The 16440-nt window shown below is 43.0% G+C and overlaps 1 protein-coding gene across 1 annotated transcript in view; it reads right to left on the bottom strand.

Annotated features, from left to right (window-relative positions):
• Positions 1-10007: 10007 nt before the first annotated feature.
• The window catches only part of LOC126235388 (uncharacterized), a 221999-nt gene continuing 215566 nt past the window's right edge, over positions 10008-16440 (bottom strand). Inside the window, exon 4 of the mRNA XM_049944110.1 lies at positions 10008-10125. Coding sequence (XP_049800067.1) covers positions 10008-10125 — 118 coding nt within the window. The remainder of the gene's footprint in view (positions 10126-16440) is intronic.

Raw genomic sequence — 16440 nt, 5'->3', positions numbered from 1 at the left:
ACAACGAACTGCATCACAACGACTATAATGGAAATGGAAATGGACACGCTTATGTATTAATCACGTTGTTATACAGCGATGTTACTGTGATAAAAAAAAAAAAAAAAAAAAAAAAACTTTATCACGACGACACTAACCTGTGAAAAAATTATTGTGCAGCAGATGAATATGAACTGTAATAACGACACGATGTGTATAGGTCGACGCACCTGAAACATACGGACATTTTTCTTTGAAGTATTTCAAAACAATACTATGTAACTAAGAACATTCAACAATCTAAGTTGTATTGTGATATAACAAATATTGTAAATTTAAAACTAAGTTACCTGTTACAGAATGTAGTCTTCATATGTAATCTTGGTTGAATATTTTCTTTGTGCAACGACTAAGATACGCGCGCACACGAACAATATGAACTGCAATACTGTGCCGCGTGATCTAACTGTATGATATAACGGCACTGCCGGAGTCACACAGACGCTTCTGCGCATGCGCGCACTCTATCTGCCAACATAAGAACTTTTACGGCGCACCCGCGTCATTCAAATTTTGTATATAATGTGTATAATGTGTGTAATGTAAGTCATGTGAATAGTTGTAGATAACTTAGATTTTCTTGTGCCTTTAGGTGAATTGCTCGCCTGCAGGTGTGTCCTTTCGCCTCGCAATTCAGGGGGCAATATAAAGGCACATTTGCATGCCGAGCGTGAGTTTCCGCGGAAACGCGAAATATTAATTAAATAAATAATCAGTGACCAATAAATAAAGCCTATGGCACACAACTGCAGCGCTGTGTCGCTGATAAAGACAAAAGAATAATTACGTTACTCTTATGTCTGTTCAAGAAGAGAGAGCTCAGGTATAAGTGGTGCGAGAAGCACGTATTTTATTGTCTGGCACACCGCCATATTTTCATGTTATAGAAGAATACTGCGAGTTGCAACCACACTAGGCACTCGATTCTGTAATGAATTTATATTTATAAAAGTAAGTAGGATTATGAACTGTAGGCTATTTCATTGAATATATCTGATTTAACTAACTGTGTAACTTTTTTATGTTTAGTAGACAATCACCTCTGTACGACGTATTGGCATGGCTGGCAAATCATTGTAATATTGAGATTAGATCATGTGTCCGTACCTACCGCAGCAGTCTTTGGAAACGATTTAATTACGAAGTCCGATTATTTCAGTTTTATTTCACGGTCAACTACGAGTAACATTGCCTTTTCCAAATAGCCATTGTCAAGCGTCTGATACCGAATAATTAAACGTCCACGTTCCAGATAAGCAAATATCAATTACAACCAATCACCATCATACAGATAGAATAATTAATATTTTATCATATCCTATATTTTATTTTTATTTATTTTATAAACGCTCGAAATCACTTCTGCTTTACTCGATGACTTTCCGTCAGTTACTACGAACTGTGACCACTCTAACAGGAAATCACGAGTAAAGTCGCATAACTGAGACGATATTCCATAAGCACGCAATTTCAGTACTAGCCGCGTGTGAGGTACAGGGTCAAAAGCCTTCTGGAAATCTAGAAATACAGAATCAATTTGGAATCTCTTGCCGAGAGCACTCAACACTTCGTGTGAGTAAAGAGCTAGTTGTGTTTTACTCGTACAAGAACCATGCTTTCTAAATCCGTGTTGAGTATGTGCCAATAGGCCTTTGTCTTCGAGGTAATTCATAATGTTCGAACACAATATACACTCCTGGAAATTGAAATAAGAACACCGTGAATTCATTGTCCCAGGAAGGGGAAACTTTATTGACACATTCCTGGGGTCAGATACATCACATGATCACACTGACAGAACAACAGGCACATAGACACAGGCAACAGAGCATGCACAATGTCGGCACTAGTACAGTCTATATCGACCTTTCGCAGCAATGCAGGCTGCTATTCTCCCATGGAGACGATCGTAGAGATGCTGGATGTAGTCCTGTGGAACGGCTTGCCATGCCATTTCCACCTGGCGCCTCAGTTGGACCAGCGTTCGTGCTGGACGTGCAGACCGCGTGAGACGACGCTTCATCCAGTCCCAAACATGCTCAATGGGGGACAGATCCGGAGATCTTGCTGGCCAGGGTAGTTGACTTACACCTTCTAGAGCACGTTGGCTGGCACGGGATACATGCGGACGTGCATTGTCCTGTTGGAACAGCAAGTTCCCTTGCCGGTCTAGGAATGGTAGAACGATGGGTTCGATGACGGTTTGGATGTACCGTGCACTATTCAGTGTCCCCTTGACGATCACCAGTGGTGTACGGCCAGTGTAGGAGATCGCTCCCCACACCATGATGCCGGGTGTTGGCCCTGTGTGCCTCGGTCGTGTGCAGTCCTGATTGTGGCGCTCACCTGCACGGCGCCAAACACGCATACGACCATCATTGGCACCAAGGCAGAAGCGACTCTCATCGCTGAAGACGACACGTCTCCATTCGTCCCTCCATTCACGCCTGTCGCGACACCACTGGAGGCGGGCTGCACGATGTTGGGGCGTGAGCGGAAGACGGCCTAACGGTGTGCGGGACCGTAGCCCAGCTTCATGGAGACGGTTGCGAATGGTCCTCGCCGATACTCCAGGAGCAACAGTGTCCCTAATTTGCTGGGAAGTGGCGGTGCGGTCCCCTACGGCACTGCGTAGGATCCTACGGTCTTGGCGTGCATCCGTGCGTCGCTGCGGTCCGGTCCTAGGTCGACGGGCACGTGCACCTTCCGCCGACCACTGGCGACAACATCGATGTACTGTGGAGACCTCACGCCCCACGTGTTGAGCAATTCGGCGGTACGTCCACCCGGCCTCCCGCATGCCCACTATACGCCCTCGCTCAAAGTCCGTCAACTGCACATACGGTTCACGTCCACGCTGTCGCGGCATGCTACCAGTGTTAAAGACTGCGATGGAGCTCCGTATGCCACGGCAAACTGGCTGACACTGACGGCGGCGGTGCACAAATGCTGTGCAGCTAGCACCATTCGACGGCCAACACCGCGGTTCCTGGTGTGTCCGCTGTGCCGTGCGTGTGATCATTGCTTGTACAGCCCTCTCGCAGTGTCCGGAGCAAGTATGGTGGGTCTGACACACCGGTGTCAATGTGTTCTTTTTTCCATTTCCAGGAGTGTATATCCAAAATCCTGCTGCATATAGATGTTAATGATATGGGCCTGTAATTTAGTGTATTGCTTTTACTGCCTTTCTTGATACTGGTGTGAGCTGTGCAATTTTACAGTCTTTGGGCGAGCGAGAGGTTATATATAAGTGTTAAGTATGGAGCTATTGCATCAGCATGCTGTTAAAGGAACCTAACTGGTATACAATCTAGACAGGAAGACTTGCTTTTATTAAGCGATTTAACTTGCTTCACTACTCGGAGGATATGTACTTCTAAGTTACTCATGTTGCAGCTGTTCTTGATTCTAATTCTGGAATATTTACTTCGTCTTCTTTAGTGAAGGAGCTTCTTGAAGGCTGTGTTTTGCAACTCCGCTTTAGCAGCATTGTCATCGACAGTATTTCTATTGCTATCGTGTACAGAAGGCACTGACTGTGTCTTGCCGCTAGCATAGTTTACATGCGACCAGAATCTCTTTAGATTTTATAACAGGTTTCGAGGCAAAGTTTCGTTGTGGAAACTATTATAAGCATCTGGCACTGCAGTTCGCGCTAAGTTTCGACCTTCTATAAAAGATCGACAATCATGAGGGTTTTGCGTTCATCTGAATTTGGCATACTTTTTTCATAGTTTCTGCATCAGTGTTTTGTGATTTGTTTTGTGTGACATGGAAGATCAGCTCTGTCGTTTGTCAATTTATTTGGTATTAATCTCTCAACTGCTGTCAATACTATCACTATTGAATTCAAGCCACATCTGGTCTACACTTACATTCTTAATTTGGAAGGGGTGGAAATTAACTCCCAGGAAGTCGTCAAGCAAATTTTTATCTGCTTTTTTGGAAAGATATATTTTCGTTTATTTTTGGTGGATTTGGCAATTACGATATTCAGTCTCGCTACGACATCCCTGTGTTCACTAATGCCGGTGTCTATTTTGATGCTCGTTATTAGCTCAGGATTATTTGCTGCTAAGGGGTAACGTACGGTTTCACAACCATTTACTATTCGAGTAGGCTCATGAACTAACTGCCCGAAATAATTTTCAGGGAATGCATTTAGTACAATTTCAGATGATGTTTTATGCGTACCTCCGGATTTGAACATGTATTTTCGCCAACATATCGAGGATAAATTGAAGTCACCAGCAACTATAATTGTACGAGCGGTGTACGTTTGTGAAATTAGGCTCAAGTTTTCTTTGAACCTACAAAGTACATGGTACACATGATACTGGAGCATTGTCTTCTCAGACTGCAATGAAGTAACCAGCAGTGTTAGGATGAGGAAAGGAAGGAAAGAATAAACAATGATGCTGTCTCACCGTCATCTAGGTCATTAGGAAAGGTCTGTAGGGCACTTTGTGAGAAAATTGATTATGTGACTGAAATATCATACTAAGCGAATTGTAGACATATTGCACGTTGTAGTTAGTTTGTTATTACCGAGAGAGGTGGTGCAATGGTTAAGACACAAACATATATTTGAGAGAAGGGGTTAAAGTCTCCGTACTACCATCCAGATAGAATTTACTATAAGACCGCCAAATAACTTCAAATAAATGAAAAGGAAATAAATCCGAAGAAGCTGCAACACACACCTCTCCGACACATATTCAACTGAGACATTTGCTGTATTTCCTATAAGCTTCCTTCCTTTACAATAAATCGTTAACTATCCATGCTGTTACAAACAGCGAATGCTCTCATTAGAAATTGCTAAGTCCCTAAAGTTCAGCAATTAATGTCGTATCCGCCCTCAAACACAGTTTCGAATAAGATCACCCTCATCACATGTTGCTATGTAATGGAGAAGCCTTGAGGTCATAACGCATAAACGCGTACATGTGTATCTCCATACCGGGACCACCAAGTGCTTTTTTTTCTTCATTCGACGCAAATAAAGTAGCGGCTTGCATCGAAAACGTTTGGTACGCTTTAGTCAGACACACATCACACGCTTATGTGTTTCGACTATTTGGCATACAAAACGCCTAGCAACTCAGCATGCTGGCAGGTCTGCAGAAAATACCGGTGTTTGGCAGTTACACAGTGGTATTAAATGAAAAATTAAATGTTTGTCTATGTCACAATTAACTGATATTATATTATGAAGATTCGTCAAGCAGTTACAAATTCCTGTGCCCACGAGTAGCCTGGGTAACTACGTAGTACTTCAGACGGGTCAATAACGGACGATATCTGAGTGCAAAAAAATGGAATCAACAAAAGGGCAGTTAGCTTCTGATGTTACTGTTACTGTTATTGATGGATACGTTTGAGGCTAATGAACCAAAAAATGTTATGTAGCTTCTCGGTAAGATGCGCCGACATGTAGCTGCTATGTATTCCGAGGAACCATGTGTAGTCATCTAGAGAAGAGCCATTGAGGTGAGGGGTTATAATGAAGGTGCAGCCCCTGGGAAATCAAACAGCTGCCACGGGCTGGGACTCTCGATGGACGTGACTGCCTCGGCACGCTATTACCCTCTTCAGAAATTAGAGCATAGTTGCGTCATAATGCAACAGACGCTTTGTTGCACATCGAGTTGTAGATCATTGGTTGTGACGCTGTCGATTCTAATGCACTGCACGATCAACGAAAGGATGAAGTGGAGGTAAGCTGCTGGAGAGTGGGGAAGGAGGTGAAGACGTTAGTTTTTTATTCTACAGTCCTCATTTGTTTCCATTTACAGTGGGTGAATGTTGATATCTAAGAGATACAAGTTATATCGTCACAATGTCGTTCTATTCCAGTATGATATGCAGTAACGTAAAATTTACTGCATTGAAAATACTATCACTTCGTTCATACTGTCATCTACACTTCACATGCTGTGCATCGCGTTAAGTTTGCCATACGTGTTCGAGGTACACGAATATAACAGATATATCTCGTGGTTACATAACCGGCCAAAATCGCTATTCGTTAGGATGATAGATTCGTAAGGAGAAACTTTTAAAAATTCATTTCTGTATTTGTAAGTTAACAGTATACATGAACGAGATATTTAAAGGTTACCGCCACTGAGTTATCGTATTTATCCGCCCTGATTTACGTGAAAAGTGTAAACGTCTTGTGTGTGCTAAACGTCTTGTGTGTGTGTGTGTGTGTGTGTGTGTGTGTGTGTGTGTGTGTGTGTGTGCGCGCACAGGCGTGATTTGACTTTATGGGCACTTAATGGCGAGGATATCAGTGCCATGATGCATTTTAGAAGGAACGAATATGGATAAAAAAGCTAAAATTATTATTCACAGTAAGGATGAAACCTAAAAAACGACACTCATGCATTCCCACCTTCTGTATTGTATGTTCTACCGTGGACCTAGAAACGAAGGAGAGGCTTCGTCCCCGCCGTAGCCCTCAGTATTTCACAACCCCACAACAGGCCACAGCAGTCCACCCACCCCACCGCCGCCCCACACCGAACCCAGGGTTATTGCGCGGTTCGGGCCCCAGTGGAGACACCCCCCTCCCCCCTCCTCCGTCACTCCCCCGGAAACTCTCATACCAGACGTGTGTAGTCTCAAAAGTCTGCGTGGTAAAGTAATTGTGATGTACGCGTACGTGGAGACAGTGTTTGCGCAGCAATCTCTGACATATTGTAACTGAGGCGGAATAAGGGGAACCAGCCCGCATTCGCCGAGGAAAACCGCCTAAAAACCATCCACGGGCCGGCTGGCGCACCGGACCTAGACACTAATCCGTTGGGTCCGCAGCTCGTGGTCGTGCGGTAGCGTTCTCGCTTCCCACGCCCGGGTTCCCGTGTTCGATTCCCAGCGGGGTCAGGGATTTTCTCTGCCTCGTGATGACTGGGTGTTGTGTGATGTCCTTAGGTTAGTTAGGTTTAAGTAGTTCTAAGTTCTAGGGGACTGATGACCATAGATGTTAAGTCCCATAGTGCTCACAGCCATTTGAACTAATCCGTTGGGCGGATTCGTGCCGGGGAGCAGCACGCCTTCTCACTCGGGAAGCAGGGCGTTAGACCGCGCGGCTAGCCGGGCGGGCCACTTCCACCTTACTCACACAGCACTCTATTAACACGTCTGAAACATAAAGTTTTTGTATGTCCATCCTTGTGCCAGGAGGTCTGGAGGACAACGGCCGTTCACTATCGTAAGAAAATGAAACGCCTATAGCCGCCCTTACGTTGTAATTTTTGTGTAGCTACCAGGTTCGCCGCTTCAGTGCATCATCTCCAGACCTTGACGCGGAAGGGGATATCACCATCCATATATACTATGCACCAGTGGCCAACGACTGGTATAGGCAGACTATCTGTAACTGTAATGTTGTCTCTCCAACCATCAAGTGTCAGCTCAAACATAATGTCTTCTTGAAAGTTGGTATTATTAGTTTGTAGAAGGGGACAACCCAAAGCAACTAGAGTTGGTCAATTACAGATTTTGTATTTCACAGGAAGCTTAAAGGATTTATTGTGGCCAACGCCTTCTAATTCATTGATGAATTTCTTAGTAGAAACAACTGGTATGTGTTTCTGTGTTCCCAGTAATATAATCTAATTCGAATATTAGCACAATCTGACTCCTGTATAAATTCAGTGCATTAATACGATCATTGTAAATAAGTGTTGTAAAATGGTTCCTCTATTCAGTGTTTATTACCTCATAACTGAAAATTTGTTCGAAATTTTTCTGACTCATTCCACATCCATGACGATCATTCATTCCACTTGGGATCTGTGGAAGGTACATTAGTATACTCGTATTTGTTTTCTATTGTAAATATTTATTGTGCAGTCTTGTTCTTCTGATAGTTTCTACATCCTGGAGGCTCTCCTCGCTATAGATCAATTGAAACGAAAGGTACATCTAACGTAATCTAAACAGACCATATAAATAATTGCATCAGCTTCAGAATAGTGTCAATCGGCCGTACTGCATTTGTCCCAGAGTTGCACTCATTCATGCAAACAGATTTTAAAGTAGCCTGAAGTTGAGCTGTATAGCGTCTGCTGTGATTTTTGTTTCAGTTTTTGTAGCCCCAAAAACGCTTCCCCTTAGATTTTGCAGAACAGAAAAAAGTCACAGAGGGCCAGATCCGGTGCTTAGTATTCACTGGGTAGGATGACAGCAAAACTGTTGTCATTTAGTTTATAACCAAAAACTATCACCTCTGTGAACTAGAAGCGGGCAATAGACCGCGCCGCTAGAACTGTAAACACAACTGGCACTGCTAAGAGTATCCTACGACTTCCACATCGCTGGCAACGGGTTATACACAATGCTGGTGACTACTTTGAAGGTCAGTAAAACTTTGAAACACGTATCTATTTTGTACGAGGTGTTAATAAATAGTTGCCACTATTAAAGTTCCAACCCTCGTAGTTGCCACTATTTAAGATCCAACCCTTGTATATGGCTGCTCTTGATCGCTTTGTGTGTACCTTATTCGAATTAGGAGGAGGTCGAACAAGAAACATATGGATAGCACCTGATGATTGTCTTAGCAATGATGTTCAATCAAGGGCCGGCTGACTTTTTCTTTATACTGCAGCATGGACTTTTACATGTGATCAACTGACAAGAGCTTAGCAGTGAAATAACACCCCGACGCTCCCTGGTGAATTTTAGTTAAAGCAGACGTCAATCTGTCTCTACATGTCCGAATGTATAGATGGCGTGCCAAAACGTCCAAATATTTTCAATCTCAGATAAACGCTTTCAGAGTGTGGCGAATTCCCAGCACGTTCTTGTCGGGCCTCTGCACTTCCCATGGAATAGCAGTGTATGATCTGATACTCTTTTACGCCAAAATCCAAAGTGCATATTTCGGCAGTTTCTCAAATAGTAATCAGCACACAATCCATATGTATATGTCTTTGCTCTGACGTTGTTTTTTCATGTGGAACAAAGAGGCTCCGTGCTCATCACGGGACATGGAATAAGGTGGCGAACTGTTCCGTACACTGGACTCTGGGAGATATAAGGTTCACTTCATATGACTAGTGCCACAGGTCCGTCCTTCTCCCATTGAAGCAGTGCTCCTTCTTTAAAGACTTCATATAAAATGTCAGCCTTCTCAGCTTCACGGCACACTAGATTATTTTGCAACGGACCTATATTCAAAATTTATTTTAACCAGTCTACAGATCAACAGATGTCTTTCAACGATCATGTTCAAAATCTGTACTCTCCTACAGTTCCATATACGTCTATGCACTGGGAGGTGGAGGATACAGCGGATACCATTGGAATTTCCCGACGTATCCTTTCCGTTTGAGCAAAGCGAATGGAAAGCACGACTATCGATAAACCTCCATGTGAGTTCGAGTTTCTCTCGTTTTCCCGTCACGGTTGTTTCATGGAATGTACGTGAAAGAAATTAATATGTTGCTTACCTCTTCTTGATACGTATCCTCAATGGGTGGCGATAAAACTTTACAAATAATTAGAAACTTCAGTAATTAATGAGTGATCAGTTTTACATGTTACCCTATATGGGGCACTGTGATTGGAATTAATACATCTTGATGTCAATGCTGGAAAAATTAATAACATTTTTCAATTGGGATTGCGGAGGTGATTTTATTGCAAGTGGCCTAACACTTTTATTATCAACTAATAGCCATTCTCCAATCATTTTTCTGCTATACACTCGCGAATAAAGAACATATAGTGTTCTATTCCGATAGGCGGAAAAATTCTGTTCTGATGTGTGCTTTTACCATACTCGTAAGGAAAAATTCGTGCGTGGAAAAATTTTTTTGGGAGACTTTAGACGAGTAAGATTCGATGAATTGATTAGAAAGTCAGTTACGTTTTATACATGCAAGATTACAAATCGACAGGTAAGTTAATGGAATATGCTAACTCGTTTTTGTAATAATTTGACTCTTTCAGCGTCACCAGCTTCTTGCAAGTACGTACCTTGCATTAGGAATTTCGGCGAAACCATTGGGGACTTCTGCCTTCGGCAATTCTGCCTGAGGAATTTCTGCTTTAGGCAAGTCCATTGGTAACCTGAAAAACAAAAATAAGTAAATTCCACGTATTTTATTACAGTATTGCTTACTTCATAATTCTAGTACAAGGTTGAAAGTTATAGTTTCGTTTTAAATACGTAATATTAACTTTTAACAAATGAACATTATTGAATCGTTTCTCAACTTGTATCTGTGTGTGAAATATTGATTTTGTAGTAAAAGGACGAGAACGCCTTTTCTTGGAATGTTCGTTTGCATTAAAGATATATTTAATCATTTTGGATTAGCGTAAGTACTTCAGTCCATATTCTTCAACAACCTCTTATTCTTACAATTAAATGTTTCCCTGAGACAGTTAAGTCTCTCTTTATTATCTACGATAATGATCGAAGTTGGTCGTTGTGTTTGGTCACTGCGGACGTCACATGACATCCGTTCAAGTTCGTTGGTTGATCCTTCCACTCAGTTTTTTATTACAGAGGCCAACCAGCTCTCTGACCGAACACGTTGAGCTACCGTGCCGGCATCTTTTTCTTTTTATTTTTTTTTTTAAGATACGAGAAACTAGGGCTCATACTGAGGCATATTGACAGCCGTTTATCCCTCGCTCTATTTATGAGTGGAACACTAGGGGAAATGACTAGTAGTGGCACAGGGTACCCTTCGCCACGCACCGTACGGTGGAATTACAATGAAATAAACACCCTTAGCTGCTTACAGGCGTTGACATACGTCAACGGGGACAGATGAAAATGTGTGCCCCGACCGGGACTCGAACCCGGGATCTCCTGCTTACATGGCAGAAGCTCTATCCATCTGAGCCACCGAGGACACGGGACTCGAACCCGCGACTTCTGGATTGCTGGACAGAAATGCTAACCTTTACACCACCGCAGTACGATGGGCAACAATGCTGCACGAAATACCTAAGTTGAGTGCCCTCCCCAACACAAACTTCAATTCATTTTTCCCTTACATATTGTCACTACTGCCAGGGCTCTCCGATATTTGCAAACACACCAGCATTGGACGTAATGGGACGTCCTTGTACCATTGGTGATCTTATAGATCTCGTAATTAATTGCGCACGAAATATTATTTTGATGCCCATGCAAGTCGCTCTGAGATCGCAGCATTGTACCAGGGAATAGAGGCGTTACTAGGTGCGGAAAGCGGTTTAATTAATCTTCAACTTAATTAATCTTCAACTTCTCCATGAGATTGTTAGCGGTATTTGATTTTTTGCACAGAGAAGTCGCAACACCAGTAAACTGCTGCGGAATGCAGGAACACCTTCAGAAGGTTCGACACTTGATTCAGTCATTGTCGGTTGATCCTCAGCATGCATAAATACAACGTATTGGGTATAAACAGGCGGAAAGACCCGTTATTATTTGATTACCTGATTGCCGAACAGTTACTGGAAACAGTGACCTCCATTAATTACCTGGGTTTAAAGTGGGCGACCCCATAAAAATAATGATCAGATCTCAGACTGAGATTCATTGGAAGAATCCTCAGGAAGTACATTCCATCCACGAATGAGGTTTCTGTATGTCTATCCTTGTGACTGGCGGTCTGGGGGAATTCGGCCGTTCACTTCTAACACGAATGAGGAAGTTCACAAAATCCTCATTCGACAGACCTCGTCTGGTAACCTTAATGGGTAGGATTGACGGAAGTTGTGAAGAATATCGAAAGAAGACTAGCGCTTTTCGTCACTGGTTACCTTAGTAACCGCAAAAGCGCCACAGAGATGTTCACCAATTCCAGTGACAGGTGCTGCAAGAGAAACGTAATACATCACGGTATGGTTTACTGTTAAAATTCCGAGATCACGCGTTCGTAAAAGGTTCACTCAGTGTATTTATTCCTCCTACGTGTACCTCGCGAGAAAACCATGAAGTCAAAACAAAATAGATTCGAGCTACGATAAAATAAAACAGATTCCAGCTACCAAAATGTGGACTGCTTTCTCTCGTATAGGTGAGTCCAAACCGCCAAGTGTGTTATGATAAGAGCGACTCGGTAGAGCAGATGAAATGTATCAAAAATTAATTTTTTCCGTGGTATAGGACAATAGCCGAGACAATGTAATTCCTTGACAATTTCCTACTACCTTTTAGGTGGTAAGTAGAGAGGTCCCTCATCTGTGCGTCAGAAACCCAACACACAAACTGTTAAATGATATTGAAGAGCGAAACATAATTGGCAGACTGATAGCGGGCACAACATTACTCTCCTCAAGTTACGGTTGTGTGAGGCAGGAACGACATCTGGTCACAAAAGATAAAGCCATATCCAGGAGGGTAAAGACCCATCACGCGCGATGCCTACAGTAACAGCACAACGACGGGAAGGAAACAACATCAAACACAATCTGGATGCCGCGCGGGATTAGCCGAGCGGTCTTGGGCGCTGCAGTCACGGACTGTGCGGCTGGTCCCGGCGGAGGTTCGTGTCCTCCCGCGGGCATGGGCGTGTGTGTTTGTCCTTAGGATAATTTAGGTTAAGTAGTGTGTAAGCCTAGGGACTGATGACCTTAGCAGTTGAGTCCCATAAGATTTCACACACATTTGAACTTTTTTTTTTTTTTAACAATCTGGACTACACCTCAATTTGTTGCACAGACTGGAAACTAACTGCAGATGTAGAAAAGTGTAATGTAACGCATTCCACTAAATTTATCAATTTAGTAGTCTTTTACAGTTCACTAAAATGTAAATGCCGTGTGGCTAGGGCCTCCCGTCAGGTAGACCTTTACCTGGTGCAAGTCTTTCGAGTTGACGCCATTTCGGGGACTTGCGTGTCGATGGGGATGAAATGATGACGATAAGGACAACAGAACACCCAGTCCCTGAACGGAGAAAAACTCCGACCGAGCCGGGAATCGAACCCGGGCCGGTAGGTATGACGTTCCGTCGCGCTGACCACTCAGCTACCAGGGGCGGACACAGCTCACTGATGAATGACAGTTGTTGTCAGTGATCTCATAAAAATACCCGAAAGTTAAAATGGGCGTGCAGTAGAACTATCATACAGATTAAGCAAATGGAAATTTTCTGTTAACTGATGGAATGCTGCTTATCTTCAGTTTCTCTGCGACAGGCAATTGTTTCTACAACACATGCGAAACCTTTATGTAAAACATGAGTGCTCACGAGGGTGTTTGATTTTTGGGTGAATAAAATACTGCGGACATTTTATTAGGTAGACTCTTGACGTAGAGCATACAACATCTCATGAAGTCCTACATAGAACGAGCCCGATGTTTCAGTAGTAAGGGCAGCAGATTCGCCTTCAGAGCGACCGAGATCCATAACCTGTTCCGGCAGACCAGATGTAAATTTTTCCTGGTAACCATCAAATGTAGTTATGAAATGCTGTATGTGCTGACGGTAATAGGTTAAGACAGACACCTGTATGACGATGGCCCGAAGTACTTTAAAAAATACTTTGAAAAATAATTGAAAAATGTAAGAGCTTGTTTGCGGACGATATGTATGGATGTACTGCAGCACCCCGTAGACAGTTAACATAAGAAACCTGAAAATGAAATTAGCCTAGCAACATAGTTTGCTTTTGTATCTAGCTGCAGTCCCTGAGTTAAATGGTTTTCTTTTTTTTTTTTAGAGAAGTAATAATTCTTATAGCATAATGTTGACAGTGGTTCTTCGTGTACATTATCCACTATGGAATGGGAAACTACTGGAATACCATATGGCAAAATGCAACATTTGCCTCATAACTTATTGTAGTTTGCTGAGCACATATGTACGTAGTTGTAGAAAGCTACATAGTTCCGTCCTGTATTATCCTGAAGTACGGCCACGAATTGGTGCTATCATTTTAATGTCAAGGATTATTATTGGTAGGTAAGTTAATGGAATATGCCAGCTTATGTGAAGTTCGCAGCCACCCTTTCTTTACACGATCCTTCAAGGAAAGTCTCGATACACCTAAAATTACCACACGGTTATTAATTCCACCAGTTCTGCTTATGTATTTTCCTTGAGTTATTCGTAGTTTTGGTTTCTCGTATTTGTTCCGGCAACCGGAATGCAATTTTCAACACGTGATACGTTGATTTTAAATCGGTAACAACTGCCAAACGAACCCTAAGAGCCATATCGCTTACAAGCAGAAACGAAACAGAGTCAGTCAAGCCGTAAAAGAGGCTAAATTCCGGCATGCCAATACATTAATCGCCAGCAGACACAGGCCATCTGTTCTATGGAAAACCTTGCGTGGTCCCATTGGAAGTAAATTAGAAGCTGCAGCCGACGCCGTTGTTCCATTGGAGGAACTAACACGGTACTTCACTTTACCTTCAGCCAACGTTGAACGTCAAACGAAACAGAGACTTTACTTCATGGGGTTAATGACGGTATCCGCGAAAAATTCTAAGCATGTTATTGGTAATACTGTAAAAAAAAATCCATCATGCTTATCAGATCAGCATGTAATGGACACGATGTTATTACAGTATAAATGATTGACCACTACCACCCACAATAAAAGACATCTTCAACCACTCCTAGACCACAAGTGCCGGCCGTAGTGGCCGAGCGGTTCTAGGCGCTACAGTCTGGAACCGCGCGACCGCTACGGTCGCAGGTTCGAATCCTGCATCGGGCATGGATGTGTGTGTTGTCCTTAGGTTAGTTAGGTTTAAGTAGTTCTAAGTTCTAGGGGACTGATGACCTCAGATGTTGAGTCCCATAGTGCTCAGAGCCATTTGAACCAGTTTTGAACCACAAGTGTTTTCCTGAGACCCGGAAGCAGGGCCTTACAAGCCACTACCCAAAAAGGACGTTTTCACAGCTCCATGTGGTTTGGATTCTTCCGGCGCTGTCCAAGACCTTAGGATACAGTATAGTCCACATCTGCAAGCTAACTATTTAACTACAAACAACGTACTAGACGAATACTAATCAGGTTTCCGCAAACATCGCAGCACATCTACTTTAATAAAAGTAACAGACGACATGAAGCTTGATATGGATAGAGAAAAGGCGACTATCATTTACTTCTTTGGCTTTAGCAAAGTCTTTGACACTGTTCGATATTTTACTTGTTAAACTTAGCAGCCTAAAGTAATCTCCGACTGCAGTGCAGTGGTTTCGCTCTTACACCTGACGACTCGCCAACAACGCGTCATGCCCGCCACGATAATGTCGCAATGCATGCAGGCTGTATCAAGCGTCCCCAATAGTTTGGTATCAGATCCTATACTCTTTTTATTGTATGTCAATGAAGTGTTATCAGATCTGTTCTGCTGTAAATACCGCATGTATGCTGACGACCTCTAGTTATAACTTAGTACAAAACCAATAAACTTGAAGATAGCTGTGTGCAGAATCAAAGTGGGCTCATAAAATAGAGTTAAAGCTCAATCCATTAAAAATTCAAACGGCCCTGGCTTGTCATTCTAGACCCATTAGCCCGAAATTTCGGAAATCTCTGCCATGTTTAATTTTAAATGGGACAAATATACATTTCTCTCCATCAGCTAAGAACCTGGAAGTAATAGATGAAATGCTAACCTGGGCAGAGCAAGTAGCTGCAGCATCAAAGAAAGCATCAGCATCTCTCCATACTCTACAAAATATAAAAAGCCCTCCCCTTTTTACCTATAAAAGAAAGTTGTACAAACGCTTGTACTTCCAACTGTTGATTGCAACTACGAGGGCGGTTCAGAAAGTAACCTCCGATTGGTCACAGTGCGGGTTGTGGGGGGAGTAGCGACGCCATCTGTGCGTTCACGCACTCAACAGGTCAGTCGGCATCAAGCCGAGGTCGAGTGAACGTCGTACCTGCGCTAGTTTAGTTTTTGTGGCAGTTTGAAATGTGTGCTGCAATAGAAAACCCCGCCAAATGTGAAGTGCGTGCTGTCATAAGGTTTTTTACAGCCAAAGGATATTCTGCAGCAGCTATTCATCGTGAGCTTTGTGCCGTGTACAGACCAAGAGTTATGAGTGAAGGAGTTGTCCGTGAATGGGTACGTTTATTTAAAAGTGGACGAGAAAACGTTCATGATGAAGAGAGGAGTGGTAGACCATCATTGGTGACTGACGAACTCGTTCAGACAGTTGATGCAGAAGTTCGTGAAAATCGACGTTTCTCAATGTCGGAGTTGTCTACTGGTTTTCCACAGATTTCTAAGACTCTCTTGTACGAGATAGTGACAGCAAGATTGGGTTACCGTAAGTTCTGTGCACGATGGGTGCCCAAAATTCTTACCGACCACCACAAAACTCAAAGAATGGCCTCTGCATTAGACTTTCTGTCACGTTATGAGGACGAAGGAGAACCATTGTTAAACAGAATCGTGACCGGTGACGAAACCTGG

This window comes from Schistocerca nitens, chromosome 2 (assembly GCF_023898315.1).
Source record: "Schistocerca nitens isolate TAMUIC-IGC-003100 chromosome 2, iqSchNite1.1, whole genome shotgun sequence".
NCBI lineage: Eukaryota > Metazoa > Arthropoda > Insecta > Orthoptera > Acrididae > Schistocerca > Schistocerca nitens.
The sequence above is the reverse complement of the archived record's forward strand: the minus strand, read 5'-3'. Positions and strand labels throughout refer to the sequence as shown.